We start from the raw sequence: 17,702 nt of genomic DNA on the forward strand, positions 1-17,702 counted from the left end.
TAAAATTTATCAAGGATCATTTAATAAGGGATATTTAAGTCACCACCTTACAGCATGCAGTGGATAGAACAAACCCGCGTTTCTAGGTAGGCTTTCAGCTACCTCTTCCTGGACCCCCATGAAACACTGAGCTCATTCCTGCCTACTGGCAAAGCGTGACAGTAATGACCGTGATCTGGTTTCTTAAAGGCCAATCTTAGTAGACATTGGCCATTTCCAGCCACTTAATGAAACATGCCTTGAATTTGACTTTCTAGCCTCAATCTGAAAGCCATACAATGCAATTAAAAAGAAAATGGGATGACAAAATGTAGGGAGCCAAATACACATACAAGTACAAGGAAAACTGGGGAAATATGAATAAAATTGGTGAATTAGATCATTATCAGTATGCAGCTTATAACATTGTACTATACTTCTGCAAAATCTTACTATTAGAGGACACTGGGTAAAGGGAACACAAGATCTCTCTTATTCTTCCTTATGATTTTTAGTAAGTCTATAATGATCTCAATAAAAGTTTCTATCAAAAACAGCATAGTATCTGCACTCCTACATTCACTACAGCATTATTTACAATAGGAATGATTTAAGTGTCCATCAAAGGATGGGCAGATAAAGAAAATATGGTACATGTATATATAATAAGATATTATTTGGCCATAAAAAATTGCCATTTCTGCCAATTGCAACAACATGGATGGACCTTGAAGGCATTATGCTAAGTGAAATAAGTCAGACAAAGAAATACTATGGGATCTCCCTTATACGTGGAATCTTCAAAACAAACAAACAAACAAACTAATGGATATAGAGAGCAAATTAGTGGTTTCCAGAAGTGAGGGTTAGGGGGTGGGTAAATGGATAAAGGTGATCAAAAGGTACAAACTTCCACTTATAACATATATCAGTTCTGAGGAGGTAATGTATAGCATAGTGACTATAGTTAGCAATACTGTGTTGTATATTTGAAAGTTCAGAGAGTAAATCTTTAAAGTTCTTATCACAAGAAAAAAAATTATAACTGTGAGGTGATGGATGTTAACTAACCTTATTGTGGTAATCATTTCACAATATACATATAAATCATTATGTGGTACACGTTAAACTAATACAATGTTGTATGCCAATTATATCTCAATAAAACTGGGGTCAGGGAGCACAGGCATTGAAGTAGAGATACCTAGAACAGCTAATGTCAATTATTATCATTATTCTTACATTATTATTAAAGCTTCTGTCTGGCTCACATAACTTCCTTTTGGGACATACTTATCCTTACTTCCCTGTCTTTGTAGGAAGGCTGTTAGTCAATGGTTCTGCCCTCACTAAGAGAACAGAATGACCAATCATAGTATCCCATCCCCTGAACATGGAGATTGGATTGGGGCTGGGCATGTGACCTACACTGAGCCAGAGCCCCGATATAGATCATGGAAGGGAGATGGTTTTATTGTTTATTCCTGGCTACTTAAGTGTGGTGATGGTGAAACAGTGAAATTCCCAGGGGGCATTTTTGCTACCACACCAGGAGAAGGTAAGCAAAGGAAATTGAGGAGTGAAAAGGGGTGGTCAGAAAACTGGAAGTGAGGGTTGAGGAGGGAAACAGGGAGTGGAGGTAGGAGAGAGTTACCATGATCCCATCTGGCATCTTGGTTCCAGCCAATTGATAAGCTAATAAGTTCCTTTCCCCCTATTTGTTTAAGTTAGTTTGAGGTTTGGCCCTTTCACTTAGAAGGAAGAGTCCTGAGGCTTCACTGATGAAATTTCAATACAGTATGTGGCACAAAACATTAAACCTGGTTCCTGTCTTGGCACATACAACCAGCTGGTTCTTATATAGTTTCACAAAATCTTAGAGTTCAAAATCCAATTTCTTCCTTTTACTGGTTAAAAAGGCCAAAGAAGTTCAAGCAACTTGTTGAAAGTTACAACCCAGTTTGTGGGGTTAGATTGTTCTTAATTCTCTACGGTTTTTAGAGATGAGGTGAGTCTGGCCAGCTGGAAGGCAGGTTAGCAGAAAAGGGCAGCAGTTAAGAGGCCAGTTCTGGAGCCAACACGGCCTGTGTTCAAATACCAGCTCTGCTTGATTAGTAGCATCAATTAAAATCAGGAAAGAGGAAAAGTTGTTTTATATTTATGTGCCTTGGTCTTTAAATCTGTAAATTAAGAATAATGACAATACATACATCACACAGTGTTGTTGTCAGCATTAAATGAATTGAAGTATTAGAATGGTGTTTGGCACAAAGCAAGCTCCCTTTTAGAGCTTCCTATTATTCCACTGGTGCTGGGAGTTTGAAAGCTCCCTCAGGTGATTCTAATAAAAAGATAGGGTTGTTAAACAATTCTAAAGAACATCTCTGAAGTTTTTCCAGTTATTTCTGTCCTCTGGACATGGACGTGTTAATACAGGCTGGGACCTGAAAAAACAGATTTCTGTTTTGGATATGGAAGGCTCGTGTGATCTCAGAAGTTGAATAATGACCTGGCAGTGCTGTTTTATCCTTGATCTAAGTCTTACAGGTGTGAGGGGTAAGATACGTTGTGTTTCAAGAGACTGAAATTAAAAGAGAGTTTCTAATGCTGTGCCGCAGGAAGAAGGTGTATTTTTGTTTGGTTTTGTTTGCTTTTCAGCTGTGTATGCCTTAGTCAAAATATATTCCCTTCAAATTATATTGATTGAAAGCCAGTCTTAAAAGGTTACATACCATGGAATTGCATGTATATGATATTCTTGAAATAAAATTATAGAGATGGAGAACAGATTCATGGTTGCCAGGAATTGGGGATGGGGTGAGGGCATGGATGTGGCCATAAAAGTGGTATCTCAGGGGATCCTTGTGATGATGGAGCCGTTCTGTATTTTGGTTGTGTTCGTGGTTACAGGAAGCTATATGTATGATAAAACTGCACAGAACTATAAACACACATAAATAAGTGCACATATAACTGGTGAAATCTGAGTAAGCTCTGTGCATTGTACCAGTGTCAATTACATGGTTTTTATATCGTACTATAGTTATGCAAAATGTTATCATTAGGGGAGGCTGGGTGAAGGGTGAACAGTTGGACTTCCTTGTACAGTTCCTTGCAACTTCCTGTGAATCTATAATTATTTCCAAATAAAAACTTTAAAAATGCATACGCCCATTAAGACATGATTAAATTGGGAGCATTGACTAGCTCCCATGTAGGTCTTCGGCTGTACCAAGGTCATAAGGTAGCCTAACATTTTGATAAATAAAATTAAAGTGTAAGGTTTTTTGAAGTTTGGCATGGGAGGCTCAGAAATCAAGGTCCCGCTCATCTGAAACGTTCCTTAAAAGATGAGATAAGCCCCCTAAGCAAGCTAGAGCTTTCAAACATTTTCTGCCAAGGCTGCAACCAAATTTAAAGTGACAATCTCCTTCTTTCTCACTCTGTCTCACACACAGCCCCATCATGGATGTAGCTAATGTAAAGGCAAAACTTTACCTTTAGAGTAGTCCTTGTTTGGGAGGTATCAAAATTGAATGAATGCTGGGTTTCCCTGCAGTTGATTCTAAGTAGCCAGTGCTGATAAATGGCTCAGAACTTGAGGTGACCTGTTATTAAGTGACTTAACAGAACACCCAGTCACAATGGGACCTGTTTTAACCAACCACGAACGGACCCATGGACTCTTTTCGTCCTTCATAATTGGAAACTGTCTCTCCTTACTTAGTGTAGCCACCGTGAAAGCAGCATCCCACCCTCTCCCAGAAGATACCAGTCCCCGCCACCCAGGTTTTCTGCCTCGGGGAACTACTCAGTGAATCTGTTCCCTGGCAAGAATAAACTCAACATTCACGTTTCTGATCGCTCTGGCGGCCACTGTCTTTCCTTTGACCTTATGGTGCCCTGTTGGCCGTGGCTAAAGCTGAGGGAGACTTGAAGTTACAACTTTGGAGCTTACAAAACCATAGAGGGCCTCTCTCTCCCCTCCCCCCACCCCGGGGGCTCAGTCCTGGTCTTTGCTTGACTCCTTTGGTGCCGCATAAGTAACGTTAGTGATGTTTCTCAAGGCTCTACTCGTCAAATGTTCCTGATGTCCTCTGAGTTAACACAGTGCCTCAAACATGTTCTGAAGCTGTAATGATCAGCACCTACCTGGAGATCCCCTTTTTCCTGGCCTAAAACTCACATATGGTCCCGTAGGAATAATGGAAAAAGAAAGGGCTCTTTAAGGGAATGAGCTATTCACAAGTATTCAACAGGGGACAGGAACATTGCAATTTTTCAGCCTGAGGCTGTATAGGTCGGCTGTGATACTTCGATTTATAATAAGAAATATATCTTTGGTCATCGTCGCTGTTTCTGGCACAGAGTTTCTAAAACCCTGGGAATTTCCTAAGTGACGAGCGGCAAAGGTTAATGTGGCCTGTTGTTATGTTAATGAGGCAACTTGGACTTCACCTAAGGGAAGGGAGGCTGGTTGCCAGTGGAGCCAGTCAAATGATTAGAGGGTTGGAATTTCTAATCTCACACCTACTCGCACCTCCAGGGAAGGAAGAGGAGCTGGAGATTAAGATCCATTATCAATGGCTAATGATTTAGTCACTCCTGCCTCTTTAGTGAAGCCTCCATAAAAACCCAAAAGGAGGCAGCTGGGAGAATTTCCACGTTAGTGAATGCATGAGATTCGGGGAGAGTGGCCCCTTCAGAGAGCATGGGAGCATTGCACCCTCTCCTGGGCCTTGCCCTGTGTATCTCTCCATCTGGCTGTTGATTTTGTATCCTTTAATATCCTTTGTAATAAACTGGAAATCCAGTGAGTAAACAGGTTTCCTTAGTTCTTTGAGCCTCTCTAGTAAATTAATGGAACCCAAGGAGGGGGTAGTTGGTACCTCTGAACTATAGCCTGTTGGTTAGAAGCACGGGTGATAACCTGGACTTGAGATCAGCATCCAGGGTGGGGATGAGGGGGACAGTCTTATAAGACTGGCCCCTTAATCTGTGGGATCTGATGCTATCTCCAGGTAGTTGGTGTCAGACTTGAATTGTAGGACAGCCTGCTAGTATCTGGGCACTGCTTGTTGGTGTGGAAGAAAATCCCCCTTCCCACCACGGAACTGGGTGCAGTACACTTTTATAGAGGTACCAGGGTTCCATGCCCACACAGCTTTCTCATTCTCTACTACCTTCCCAAGCCAGAACTTGCATGATCTTGCCTCAGAAGAATGTAATGAGGGCTCCCAGTCAGTTTCTGCCTCCTCCCAGTCAATTGGAGTCAGCTCAAGTAATAGAGTCATTTCCTTTATTGAAACTTGCCAAGCTCAAGAACCCAAACCATCCACCTGCCCCCAGGAGAGACAGGTTTGCCAATCTCCTTTAGCCATGGTTAGCAGAAATCTGAGATTAATATCTTCTGATTGTTCCCACGTCATTCTGACAACCTCTGGGAATTCAACAAACTGTTCAGTATCAGAATCAATGCCTGGGACCTTGTTCAAAGTGTGGTTGAGAACCAGCGTCAGCAACTGGGAATCTTAGAAGTTCAAGTCCTCAGATCACTTTCTAGACCTATTGAATCAGAAATTCTGGGGGTGGGGCAGAACTTTTTTCTTATTGTGGAAAAATACATAAAGCATAAAATTCACCATTTAACCATTTTAAGGCATACAATTCAGTGGCATTTAGTCCATTTACGGTATTGTGCAACCAACACCACTATCTAGTTCTATTATATTCTCAGTGCCCCAAATACCCATTAAGCAGTCACTTATCATGCACTTTCTCCCCAGCCCCTGATGACCACTAATATGCTTTCTGTCTCTATGAGTTTGCCTGCTTTGGACATTTCACATAGATAGGATCGTCCAAGATGTGACTTTGTGTTTATCTTCTGTCACTTACCATAATCTTTTCAAGGTTCACCCTTCAGTGTATCAAGGCTTCATTCCCTTTTATGGACTAGTAATATTCCATTGTATGGATAGACCACATTTTATTTATCGGTTTGTCAGCTGATGGACATTTGGGTTGTTTCCATCTCTGGCTATTATAAAAAATGATGCTTTGAGTACCCATGTATGACTTTTTGTTTGAACACCTGTTTTCTGTTCTCCTGAGTGTACACTTAGGAGTAGACTTGCTCAGTCATATTGTAACCCTGTGTTTAATTTATTGGGGAACTGCCATATGTTTCCCACAGAGGTTGCACCATTTTATATTCCCACCAGCAATTTGGGAGAGTTCCAATTTCTTCACACCCTTGCCATCAAGTGTCATTTTCTGGTTTTTTGATTATAGCCATCCTACTGGGTGTAAAACATTATCTCATTATGCATAGCTACATAGTTTTGATTTCCTGCAGTTGTTTTTAAGTAGCCTTCCTGGTGATTCTAATGCATCTGAAGTTTGTTGCATTAGAAAGTTGTCCATAGTAGGACTCATAATATTCACTTAGGAACTAGTTATAGAAATACACAATCTCAGGCCCCTCTCAGACCCACTCAGTCAAATTCTGCATTTTAACAAGATCCCCATGTGACCACTATACAAATTAATGTCTGAGAAGCACTGGTGTAGGAGACAGAACTAAATTGCTAAGACTTCCTAATCATTGCTTAAACGTACTAGAGTTAGGGTCTGTGTTGTGCCCCCGCTGTTTGCCTGGTATATTCTTGTTTAACAGTCTAGAAAAGTGAAAGGGACATGAAATTCGGAGTAAAACAGACCCAGTTACCAACCCTGACTCCATTGCTTACCAGATGGATGATCCTGGGTTAGGATGGGCTAGAGCTAAAAAGGAATTAACATCTGCATCCTGCAGAGGTTAGAATTGACTGACTTTAGGTGTGTAAGCATCTAATACAACTCAGCATGAGGAAGTTCACTCAATCTTGCTCTGCCCTCTCCCCCTGGCCATACACCACCCCTGGCTATTGTGAGAGTTTTAAGGAAGCAAATCACAGCTTTGACTTCTCACATCATGGTGAATGGCTTTTGGGTCTCTAACTCTACTATATACCAGGTGCAAGGCTGATGCTTAAACCCAAGGCATTTCATCTCATCTCACTATGGCCCTAAGAAGAAACAATTACTATCATCCCCTTTGTAAAATGAGGAAACTGCAACTCAGGTTGAGAATTTTGTCCTGGGTCACTCAGTGGTAAAGACAGAATCAACACCTAGGCAGTTTATCCCCACTCTGCTCCCTGGCTTTCTCTCCTTTGTGAAGCCTGATTCTACCTGCATAGCTACATATCTCTCTTGCTCTTTCTGTTTCTTGTTCCTATCTTTAGGGATGGGAGACATGGGAGGGAACAGTGTATTCATAATGTGATTGACTCTTTTGTCAATAGAGAAGTATTTAAAGAGGCAATGTTTCTGCCTTGCCTCAATCCTGGAACCTCCCATTCACAGGAATGATTATGTTGACCCTCTTTCCATCCAGGAATGGCAGTGAAGCTGGAGTGAGCATCTAGCAGTGGAGTAGGCCCGGAGAGGAAAATGGTGGCAGTGATACTTTGGGAAGAGCCCCTGCAGCTCATGGCCTTGTGGTTGACATGGTGGTAACACATGATCCAGCTGAATTAGTGGGACACTGAGTTTGTGTATCTGAACATGTGGTCAAAGTTCAAATTCCAATTCTACCTGAAGAGCCGGTCGCTTAACTCTTCTGAACACTGGTTTTCATAACTCCAAAATAAGGATACTAATCCTTACCAGGCAGGGTATTGGGATCATATATCTGACAGCATCCAACAAGTGCCTGAAGCCTAATGGATGCTTCCTAATATTCATATTTATTTAGATGTCTACTGTATGCCAGGGGCTGCTCTGCATGTTTTAACATCAGTTCTAAGTGTACTTAATGGTCATAACTGTCCTTGGAGGTAGGTTCTATTATTACCCTCATCAACTCTGTTTTAAAATATGAAAAAGCAAAGCACTGAGAGTTTAAGGGACTTACCCAAAGACACAGAAGATGACAGTAATAGAGCTAACTGTTACATAGAATTTTCAATGTGCACACAAAAACTTGTACATAAATGTTCATAGCAGTATTATTCATAATAGCCAAAAAGTAGAAACAATCCAATGTCCATCAACTGATGAATAGATAAGCAAGATGTGGTCAATCCATACAATGGAATATTATTCAGCTTTAAAAAGGAATGAAGTTCTGATACATGCTACAACAGGAATAAGCCTTAAAAAGATGAATGAGAAAAGATTTTGGAGTCAGCAAGGAGCAGGTGGAGGAATGAGAGGTGACCAGAGAAGAGGTGGCTGGCAACTGGAGACTTTTGGAAGGAGAAAAGAAGCTTCCAAAAGGGATGTTAACTAAAATGGGTTTTGTGGTATAGGATATATAACCCTCTCTTCCATCTTTGCACAAAGTCTTGAAGAAAATCTATGCTTTCTGAAGTTGGCTTTGCTTTGGTGGGGATGTAATAAAGTGCTGATTCGACATGCTGATTCAACATGATGTGAAGAATGAGAAAAAAGCTGACCACAGGGCCCTGAGTTGCATAAAGGTGGAAGGAATGGGTGTCAGAGTTTGGAGAAAAGGAAAATGTTTGGAAGAGGAAATTAAGTGCATGTGGCAAGTTGTTTATCAGAGATAATTAAAGGTTGACAGAAAGAGCCAAATTGAGGACTAAAACATGCACTTATCATTGCAGCAGGAATTGATGGGGAGAAAAGGCAATGAGGAAGGGCAGATGCATCGTCCATCCACCTTTAAAGAAACAGGGATGGGCCCAGCAGTATTTTACCTAATATCCCAGCCAACCCAGGTGTATTATTTTTCTATTGCTGCTGTGATAAATCACCACAAACTTAGTGGCTTAAACAATACACATGAATTATCTTACAGTTCGGAAGATCAGAAGTCTCACTGGGCTAAAATCAAGGTCTTAGCCAGGCTGCATTCCTTCCAGAGTGTCTAAGCTCCCCTGACTTTTCCAGCTTCTAGAAATCACCTGCCTTCTTTGGCTCATGACCCCTTCCTTCATCTTCCAACCTCTCTTTGATTCTGACCCTTCTGCCTCCCACTTTTAAGGATTCTTATAACTGCATCAGACACACCTAGATACTCTCTGCCTCTCAAGATCCTTACCACAATCACATCTGCAAAGTCCCTTTTGCCAGGTAAGGTCACATATTCCAGGTTTCAGGGATTATGACATGCACATATTTGAGAAACCACTATTCTACCAGAGCAGTTGCCTACTGGCAGCATCCTGTGACACTTCCTTTGGGGTGATTTGCCATGCAGCAATGGATAACTAGAACAGTTATAAGTTCCAGCTCAGTTCCTCCTGGCTGATGCAAACTTCCATGATAAATCTGCACCACTGACATCCTTATCATACAAAAGGTGGCAGAGGTGCCAAGCTCAAGACAACCCAGTGGGTCAGGGCAACCATGAGCTCCTTCTGGAGAACATTTATTAGTGACTGGCTGCCTCTCCCTCTCTCTCCATACCCTCTTCTTCAAAATGAGGAAAAGACCAGGATGAACTCCCAGATAGGCACATTTTCCAAAATTACTATTACCTTAACTTTGCCACAAGACACATCATCAAGTTGGCATCACACTGGATGTTAATTGCTGTGGATTCGTGATCGGTTATATATTATATTTTATGCATGCCTTGACTTCTGATTCTTGTGTTATAGTCTAGCTTCTTATCCCCTTGCTCAAAACCTTTCCACTGTTCTGCAAAACTCTCATCAGCAAAGTACTAGGGATTCTGCTGAACTCCTCTGCTCTTTGTCAAAGAGGGAAATTGTAAGCATGATTTAAGATCTGTGCTCCTGGCTTCTTACAAACACTTGCCCTGTCAGATACAGATACCTCCCATATGTCCTATTTTCATATCGTTTTAACAACTTTAATAACTTTATATAATACCTTGTGTCATTTCTGAGTCCTGAAAATGAACCTATTTCTAGAGTTTCTCTGGAATGTAAGGATTCAAAGGACGATGGGGTGAGGGAAGACTCGATACATCTTAGTGACTGACTGGGTGGGAGAAAGGAGAGAAAGGCACAGGGAGAAACAAATCCAAGGCTCAAAGCTCTGAAACCTACAAGACCAGGAGAAGAACAGAAAGAAGTCAGGAGAGCAAGCGATGAATTGCTGGTAGCAAGTTTGACTCCAGACATGTCGACTTGGTGATAATGGTAGGGTAATGGAATGGAAATAGTAAGGCTGGATGTAAAGAATTTGCATGTCCAGGGGTGAGAATAGGAGTGAGATGTGTGACTTATTTTAACCCTCAGACATTTTTCTCCAATGGAAATATGTGGCAAGACAGTACAAAGTCTTGGTTTAGAAAAAGTTTTAGAACCCATGTTGAAGATGTATGAATGGGCATCCTCTATTGTAAATTCGTCACTTGCCCATTCATTCATTTGCACACTTGGATTCCTTCATTTATTAATTAAGTTTCTACTACATGCCAGATCCTGGGCCTATAGCAGATAGTGTGCATATTAGTGGTAAATAAAGTAAAATCTTATGAATGGATAAGCTGCTCAAAGTTGAGGATAAAAAGAAAAACAAGAAAAACTTCCTTGTCACTGTGTCAAGGAGAAGGCAATGAGCAGTCATTTCAGTAAATATTTGTTGAATGAGTGAGCATTCAAAGGAGCATGTGGACTTTCCCAGAAGTACCAGATCGTACCAGGGAACTGAGAAAGTTGATGTTTCCCCAGAGGTCAAAAATATAAAGGCTAAGTTCAGAAGAAAGATAAGGGTGGAATATTGCAAATGTGTTTTCTCAAGATTTATTTGCTTCAGCAAGGTAGCGAAAAAATTGGAAATATTTTGAGGTTCTCATGGAAGTTAAAATGCAATACTGGTTGCTCTTAACCAGAGACTTAGACTTCTCTCTCCCCATCCTTTCTCCTCCTCCATCTCTCTCTTCCTTCCTCCTTCCTTTCTTCCTCCCTTTCTTCCTTCTTCAGGCCAACCAGCGATGCTAGTGACACAGTCACAGAGCAGTTGAGTTCAAGGAAGTTGCTAAGTTAAATCCAGGAAAGAACATTTGAGGGACAAAAATAATTGTCTAGAAAATACAAAGAACCTCCTTCCCCCATTTTAAAGAAAACAAACAAACAAACCCACAAAGAATGAATGAATGAATGAATGAATGAATGAATGAATGAATGAATAAATAAATAAATAAATAAATAAATAAATAATTGGACTTTTTATTAAAAAGAAAATCTTCCTTGGAACCAACTGATTCAACAGTGAAAAGTGGAATTCCTCTGTGTGAAGGCAGGATCCTGGAGTCCCAAGTCCACCCCCTTGGATTTCCTTTCACCCGTGCAGTGGCCCAAAAGAACCCCATGGACATCACTCAAAGCTGAGTAAGGCTCTGAGGAACCCCAGTTTGAAAATGTCTGTTCTAGAAGAAAGAATGCAACATCACATACGTGGACATCTTTTATGGAAGGGAGGTCTTTAAACCCTTGACTCAAGTTGTTGACTAACTTGTTCTTTGAAGTGGAGAGAGATGAGTCACGAATGTCACACCCTGACTCAACTGCCTTGAGATGGCAAAACAATGGGAATAATCTTACGGAAAATACTAGCAGGCAGCCAACTGAGATACAAGGCTATGATGGTGCCAGCAGAGTGAAGATATCTGCCTACTCATCTTACAGGCAAATGCGACAGAGTGTGCAAATTCAAGGAGGGTTGAAAACAGATTACCTGTCATGCTGACATTAACTGTGTGGGGGGTTTCTGTCCAAATCTAGGAAGCTTGTGTGTCAGCAGTCACACTGTGAAAATAGGTAAGAACCCTATAATCCCCAGGAATGAATAGATGAGTTAGAAGGTGGGTAAAAGTCAGTACATGAAACCATTTGAGAGGGAAGAAAGGTTATATTGTATTAAGATCAACAGTAAATACACAAATTGACTAATCTTGACCCAACCCTGTCTGAGTGTCACGCTTTCTCGTTCAGCCCACAAAGAACGCAGCGAGCCACATCTTGCATGATTGGCGCCCACAACCTTGTGGGGAAAGGCCAACTTACCTGCCAAGCTACTGATGTTCACCAGCCTCCCCTTGGATTTCCTAAGAAGAGGCAAAAATGCCTTTGTGACTTCCACGGTCCCGAAGAAGTTCACAGCCATGCATCGCTTGTACTCAGTCATGGGAGTGAGCTCCCCGTCAGCTGGATAGCTAAAGATCCCGGCATTGTTGACCACAGCCCACAGTCCTGAGGACAAAAGAAAAGGCTTGGAGATTTTTGAGATTGGGCAAGACTAAAGAGTAGGAAGATTTTTAACCCTTCAAGCTCTGGCGTCATAAGCATCCCATTGAGATTTAGAATCCAAGCAGACCACTTAAACTCTCAAACCTCAGTCTCCTTGAATACTTAAAACCACCTACCTTGAGGAGTTGTGTGGAGCATAAATTTGTGAAATATTAAGCAATGATTTTTTGGAGGTATATTCGTTTAGCTCAAAGCCCTTTTCTACATCCAGGCAGCTAGATATTTGCTCTGTCAGTGGAGGGATGACACAGCAAAGAGGAGGTTTAATAAGCCTCTACCTCATGTTTCTCTCTCAAAGGAGTGTATGGAGACAGTATGACATCTTTAGGACATGGAGATATAAGATGATATATCTTGTATGCAGTGCAATGATAGAAGAGCCTGTCTTCCCTTTTCCTTCAACAACAAGAGTCCCTGTCGCAGGGAAACAGGAAAACTAGAGCAGAAGTGCCAAGAGCTAAGAAGACTGCAGACTCCCTGAACCCTATTCCCTTCTCCAAGCGGCCTGATCCCCTTGACTGACCAGAATCCCCAGGAGAGTTTGTTCAATCACAGGTTGCTAGGCCTCACCTCCATGGACTCTGATTAGGGGTGTGTCTGGGGTGGGGCCTGAGAATCTGCATCTCTAATAAGTTCCCTGGTGATGCTGATGCTGCAGGTCTGGACCACACTTGGAGAATCACTGTCCACAAGTAGTTTTCAACCTTGACTGTGCAGTAATATCACCTGGGGGGCTTTAAAAATCCAATGTCCAGGCCACATCCCAGATAATTAGAAACTGTGGGGTGGTGGAGAAAGAGGCCCTTGGCATTAGTAGTTTTTAAAATTCCCTACCTAAGTGATTCCAATATACAATAAGCTTTGGAACCACTACCCTAAATGGTAGGAAAGGGATAATACAAAAACTCCAGGTGTTTTAGGGGAGAGGGATCTGGAGCAGAGGGGAGTGACCTGGGTCCTCTTTACCTCGGAGAAGCCAAGGTGACAGGATCCGGGGTGTGTTCAGCCAGACAGACCTGAAGCAGATTTTCTGAGTTCCCTGAGCCTGGCATGGTTTAGACCAGCAGTTCTTGAGGTGTGTTCCAGAACCAGCTACATCAGCATCAACTGGGAACTTGTTAGAAATGCAACATCTGGAGCCCCACTTCAGACCTGCTGGATCAGAAACTGGTGATCCGAAATTGTTGTTGAAGCTCAGCACTGCGGTATAGCGTGCCCTCCAGGTAATCCTGGTACACAAACAAGTATGAGAACCTGTGGGACAGACAGGAGCAGAATGAGCCTCGGTGCTAGCAAGGGCACAGAAATGGCAGGAGGAACCACCCCAACAGTGCCTTTCTGATGGCATTAAGGAAGTAGGAAGCAGCCAACCTGCACGAGCACTGGACAGAGTGTTGGACGTCTCAGCAGGGTCCAGCATGAGGCACTGACCATCAACAGTGAAATGTCCCATCCCCAGGGATTTAAGATGCTACCCTGGGGAAGCAGTGTAAAGCTCAAAATGACTGAAATGGTTTTCACCACATGGCAGAAAGCTGGCTCAGAAAAGGAAACTGGGTTGAGTTATAGAAAACAAAGTTACATTTCCTGCACACCTGAGTTGTGGTCTGACATTTACATTCAGTAATGACTGGGAGCCTTAAGTGAGAGGATATCTGACACGTAGTAAGAGTTCAACAGCCATTATGAGAATGGTTATGGGAGGAGAGGGTGTCTCCATTAGCACCTCCAAGTGATGGTTTTAATTCACTCAGCCTGTTGTGCAACTTTGACCAGTCCACATGCACCAGGTGGAAGCTTGAGAATGCCCTAGGACAGGGGTTGGTGAACATTTTCTATAAAAGGCTGGATAGTAAATATTTTACCATTGCAGGTCCTACTCTCTCAACTCTGCCATTGCAGTGTGAGAGCAGCCACAGACTATCTGTAAATGAATGGGAGTGGCTGTGTGCCAATGAAACTTGATTTATGGACCTGGTTATTTGAACTCCATATAATTTCATGTGTCAAAAAATCTTCAGGTTTCTTTTAACCATTTGAAAATATAAAAACCATCCTTAGCTCACAGGTTCTACAAAAACAGGTGGTAGATCTATACAATGTTCCATAACTGACAAAGTTAAAGAGATAAGAGAACAGATTAGTGATTGCCAGAGGTAAAGGATGAGAATATGGCTCTAAAAAGGTTGTATGAGAGACCTCAGTGGTGATGGAACAGTTCTGTATCTTCATTGTGATGATTTTGCACAAAATTACACATTATAAAATTGCTGATTTACACACACACACACACACACACACACACACACACACACACTCACACTTGCATGTATAGGTGGTGAAATCTGAATAAACTCTGGGGTTTATACCAATGCCAATTTCCTGGTTTTGATAACTTTACTAGTTATGCAAGATGTTAGCATTGAAGGAGGCTTAGCAAAGAGTTCACAGGATCTCCTTGTACATTCTTTGCAACTATGCATGAATGGACAATTATTCCAGAACACAATGTTAAAAAAAAAAAAAGCAAAACAGACAGGGCCACAGCTTGCCAACTCCTGCCATAGAATTCAAAGCTGGCCAATAAGCCCCTTATAACTATAGGATTTAATAATAGTTTTTAAATAATTAACATTGATTAATAATTGACAGTATGTTCATACTAATTTTAAAATATGTCATGTAGGAATGCAGCACAGTTGCTGGCTGTCTCACAGGAGCTAATGTTTTCTGGTTTATCCACAGGGCCCAGAGGATTCTTTAGCAAACATTCTTCTTGGTGATTTTAAGCTCCCCTCTTTCACTGATCCACTTTTCTTTGACTTGAGAGGCTGAAGGTAAGAGACCTTGAGAAGAGCAGATAATTCTGTGTTGGTGTTACACTGGTGTGTCAGTAATTCTGTCTCAGAAGAGGACTGCTCTCCAAAATGCTAGCCCCAAAACAGCATGGGCTCACACCTTGGACCCCTTCATCCCAGGATGCTGGCATGGTATTAGCATATCAAGAACCACTGTTTTATCATTCAGTATGGTCAATAATGCCCCTCTGGACCTCACTAGAGGGATCTTATTGAATATCTCCATGAGTAAGACACCACAAAGTCAATCATAAGAAGAACAAAATCAACCCTATGAAACAGCAAAAGACCTGTCTAGGAAAACTACCTTTCTAGAAAATGAACACACATTGCTAAACTTGCTGAAAATTAACTGCTACTAAACAACAATCTATTTTTCTCTCATTTCTCAGATGTTTACTAAGTATTCACTATATGCCAGGGGCTGTACTTAATTTTGAGTGAATGGAAAATAGGGGCCCTTATTGACTGCTTGGCTCATGCCAGGGACACTTGTAAGTGCTGTCTATATAATAACTACTCCTTCAACTACCAAATGAAGGAAATAATATTACTTATGTCAGCTATAAAGAGGATATAAGTAGAAAGTGCTTGAGGCTTCATGGAAAACCTCCAAATAAAGCCAGCATAGGAGAAAGCAGAGCTAATGGAGAGCGGAGGTCCTGATGACATTGCTTAAGTGCCTGGATCCAGACATCCTGGAAGCCAACTGGTCTTTTTAATCATATAAGCAAATACATTCCCTTTATTCTTCAGCAGTTTTGAATTGTGATGTGTCACTTGCATCTGAAAGAATCCTGATGGAAACATGATTCTGGTTCTAAGGAACTTTGTAGTGAGGTGTGGGAGATGGATCGTAATGATGTATCAATGTAACAATGCACTAATACGGGCGTGTGCAGATATGTCCAGGAGAGGAAGTGAATGATGTAACCTGTATTACCAGGAGGATCACACAAGAGATGTTACCTTTGAGCTTAATGTTCTGTGGGAGTAGAGTCTGCAGCTGGACAAAGGCAGAAGTCTTAGAGAGAGACACTGGAGGAGGCAAGGGAGAAATATCAGTAAGAGGAAGCTGGATGTGCCAAGATATGAGCCAACACATCCTACTCTGGAAACCATTCAGAATTTACTGAATGGACTAGCAGATATTGCAGATTAAGGGTTCGATAAGGGCCAGTATCCTGAATGGCCTTCAATCCTTGTTAGGGTGTTTGGTGCTGGATGGAGAACCATACAACCATTCAGTGAGAGAAAGCACAGGCCTGGCTCATGAGAGGAACCCAAGACATAGCGGTTCTGTATATCAAAGGGTTTTCAGCCGATGGGTGACACTGTAAGATGTGCACATTGTAAAAGTCACTCTTTATTTGGAAAGCGATGGGGAAAGAAAGCTTCATTGCAAGGCCGTTGTGGGAACTCAGGTGGGAGATGAGGCCCCAGTTAAGCCACAGCTGCCTGGAGATGATAGAAGGGGCAGGATGACAAAGATCTAGGAGGTAGACTGGACAGGACTGGGGACCAATAGAATGCAGAGATTGAGGGTAAACTGCAGGTCTAAGTGACTCCCACTTGCTAGCTTGAGTGATTAGGTGGCAGTGCCAGTGTCTGAGCTGTGGACTGCAGGAGGGTGACCTGGCCTGCAGACTGGCAGCAGAGGAGAAGCTAGTGAGGTTAATTTGGGATGAACTGAGGTGGGATGTCTGGTAACCAATTTTATAAGCATATAGGTTGGGGCATTGAGAAGAGGGCTAGGTTGGTAATACAGATTGGGAAATTATTGGATTAAATAGCAGTGTTTCTCAGCTCTGGCAGAGCGTCAGCATCACCTGGGGAGCTTTAAAATGTACTGATACCTGGGACCCCCAAATGGGATCTTCTGCACAGCTGACATTCTCAGCAAAAGGAGAGCAACAGTACTGGCCTGATGGTTGAAGGATTAGCTGAGTTACTGTACGTAGATACTGATTTGATTGGTGGGGGATTGGAGGTATGATGAGTGTGTGATCTGTGCAGTCACCCTGGGCCCTGTGCTTCAGAAAGTCCTCATGCTTGGTTTAATTTTCTGCTGGCACCGCCTTAAAGTCTTAAACAAGCCCCCCTCCCATAATTTTCATTTTGCACTGCCTGCCCCCCAACCCCCAGCTATGTAGCCCAGCCTGGGTCCAGCCACAGGTATTTTCAAACACTTCCCAGGTGAGAATTCCTGGTATTGGAGTAGAAGCAAGGAAGTGGGAGGTTTAGGGATGGAGCCCTCAGTAACATGCACATTTATGGGAGGCATAGGGGAAGCAGGAAGAGGTTCATACAAGAGAAGCAGAAAGAATGACCAGAGAACTAGTTGGGTAAGAGAGGGGCTAGAGACTCCAAAGCCCAAGCAAGGGAGGATGAGCCATGCCTTTAAACACTGCAGACAAGTTAAGATCATGTGTTTAGTATAATATTGATTAGCTTGGCCAGACCATTTAGGGAGCCATGGTGAGAAGCAAAACCAGGGCAGCAGGGTTCCAGAGAGCTTGGCCATGAAGGAAGGGGAGGAGAAAGGCAGCAGCTAAGGGAGGCCGCTGATTAC

General features: G+C 42.2%; 1 protein-coding gene across 2 annotated transcripts in view; it reads right to left on the reverse strand.

Annotated features, from left to right (window-relative positions):
- HSD17B2 (hydroxysteroid 17-beta dehydrogenase 2) overlaps nucleotides 1-17,702 on the reverse strand; it is a 56,032-nt gene that overhangs the window by 7,905 nt on the left and 30,425 nt on the right. For both annotated transcript variants that reach the window (XM_045505458.2, XM_010967639.3), the window contains one exon: nucleotides 12,030-12,215. In XM_045505458.2, coding sequence (XP_045361414.1) covers nucleotides 12,030-12,215 — 186 coding nt within the window. The remainder of the gene's footprint in view (nucleotides 1-12,029; nucleotides 12,216-17,702) is intronic.

The sequence above is a fragment of the Camelus bactrianus genome, chromosome 9, assembly GCF_048773025.1.
Source record: "Camelus bactrianus isolate YW-2024 breed Bactrian camel chromosome 9, ASM4877302v1, whole genome shotgun sequence".
In the NCBI taxonomy this organism is placed as follows: Eukaryota; Metazoa; Chordata; class Mammalia; order Artiodactyla; family Camelidae; genus Camelus; species Camelus bactrianus.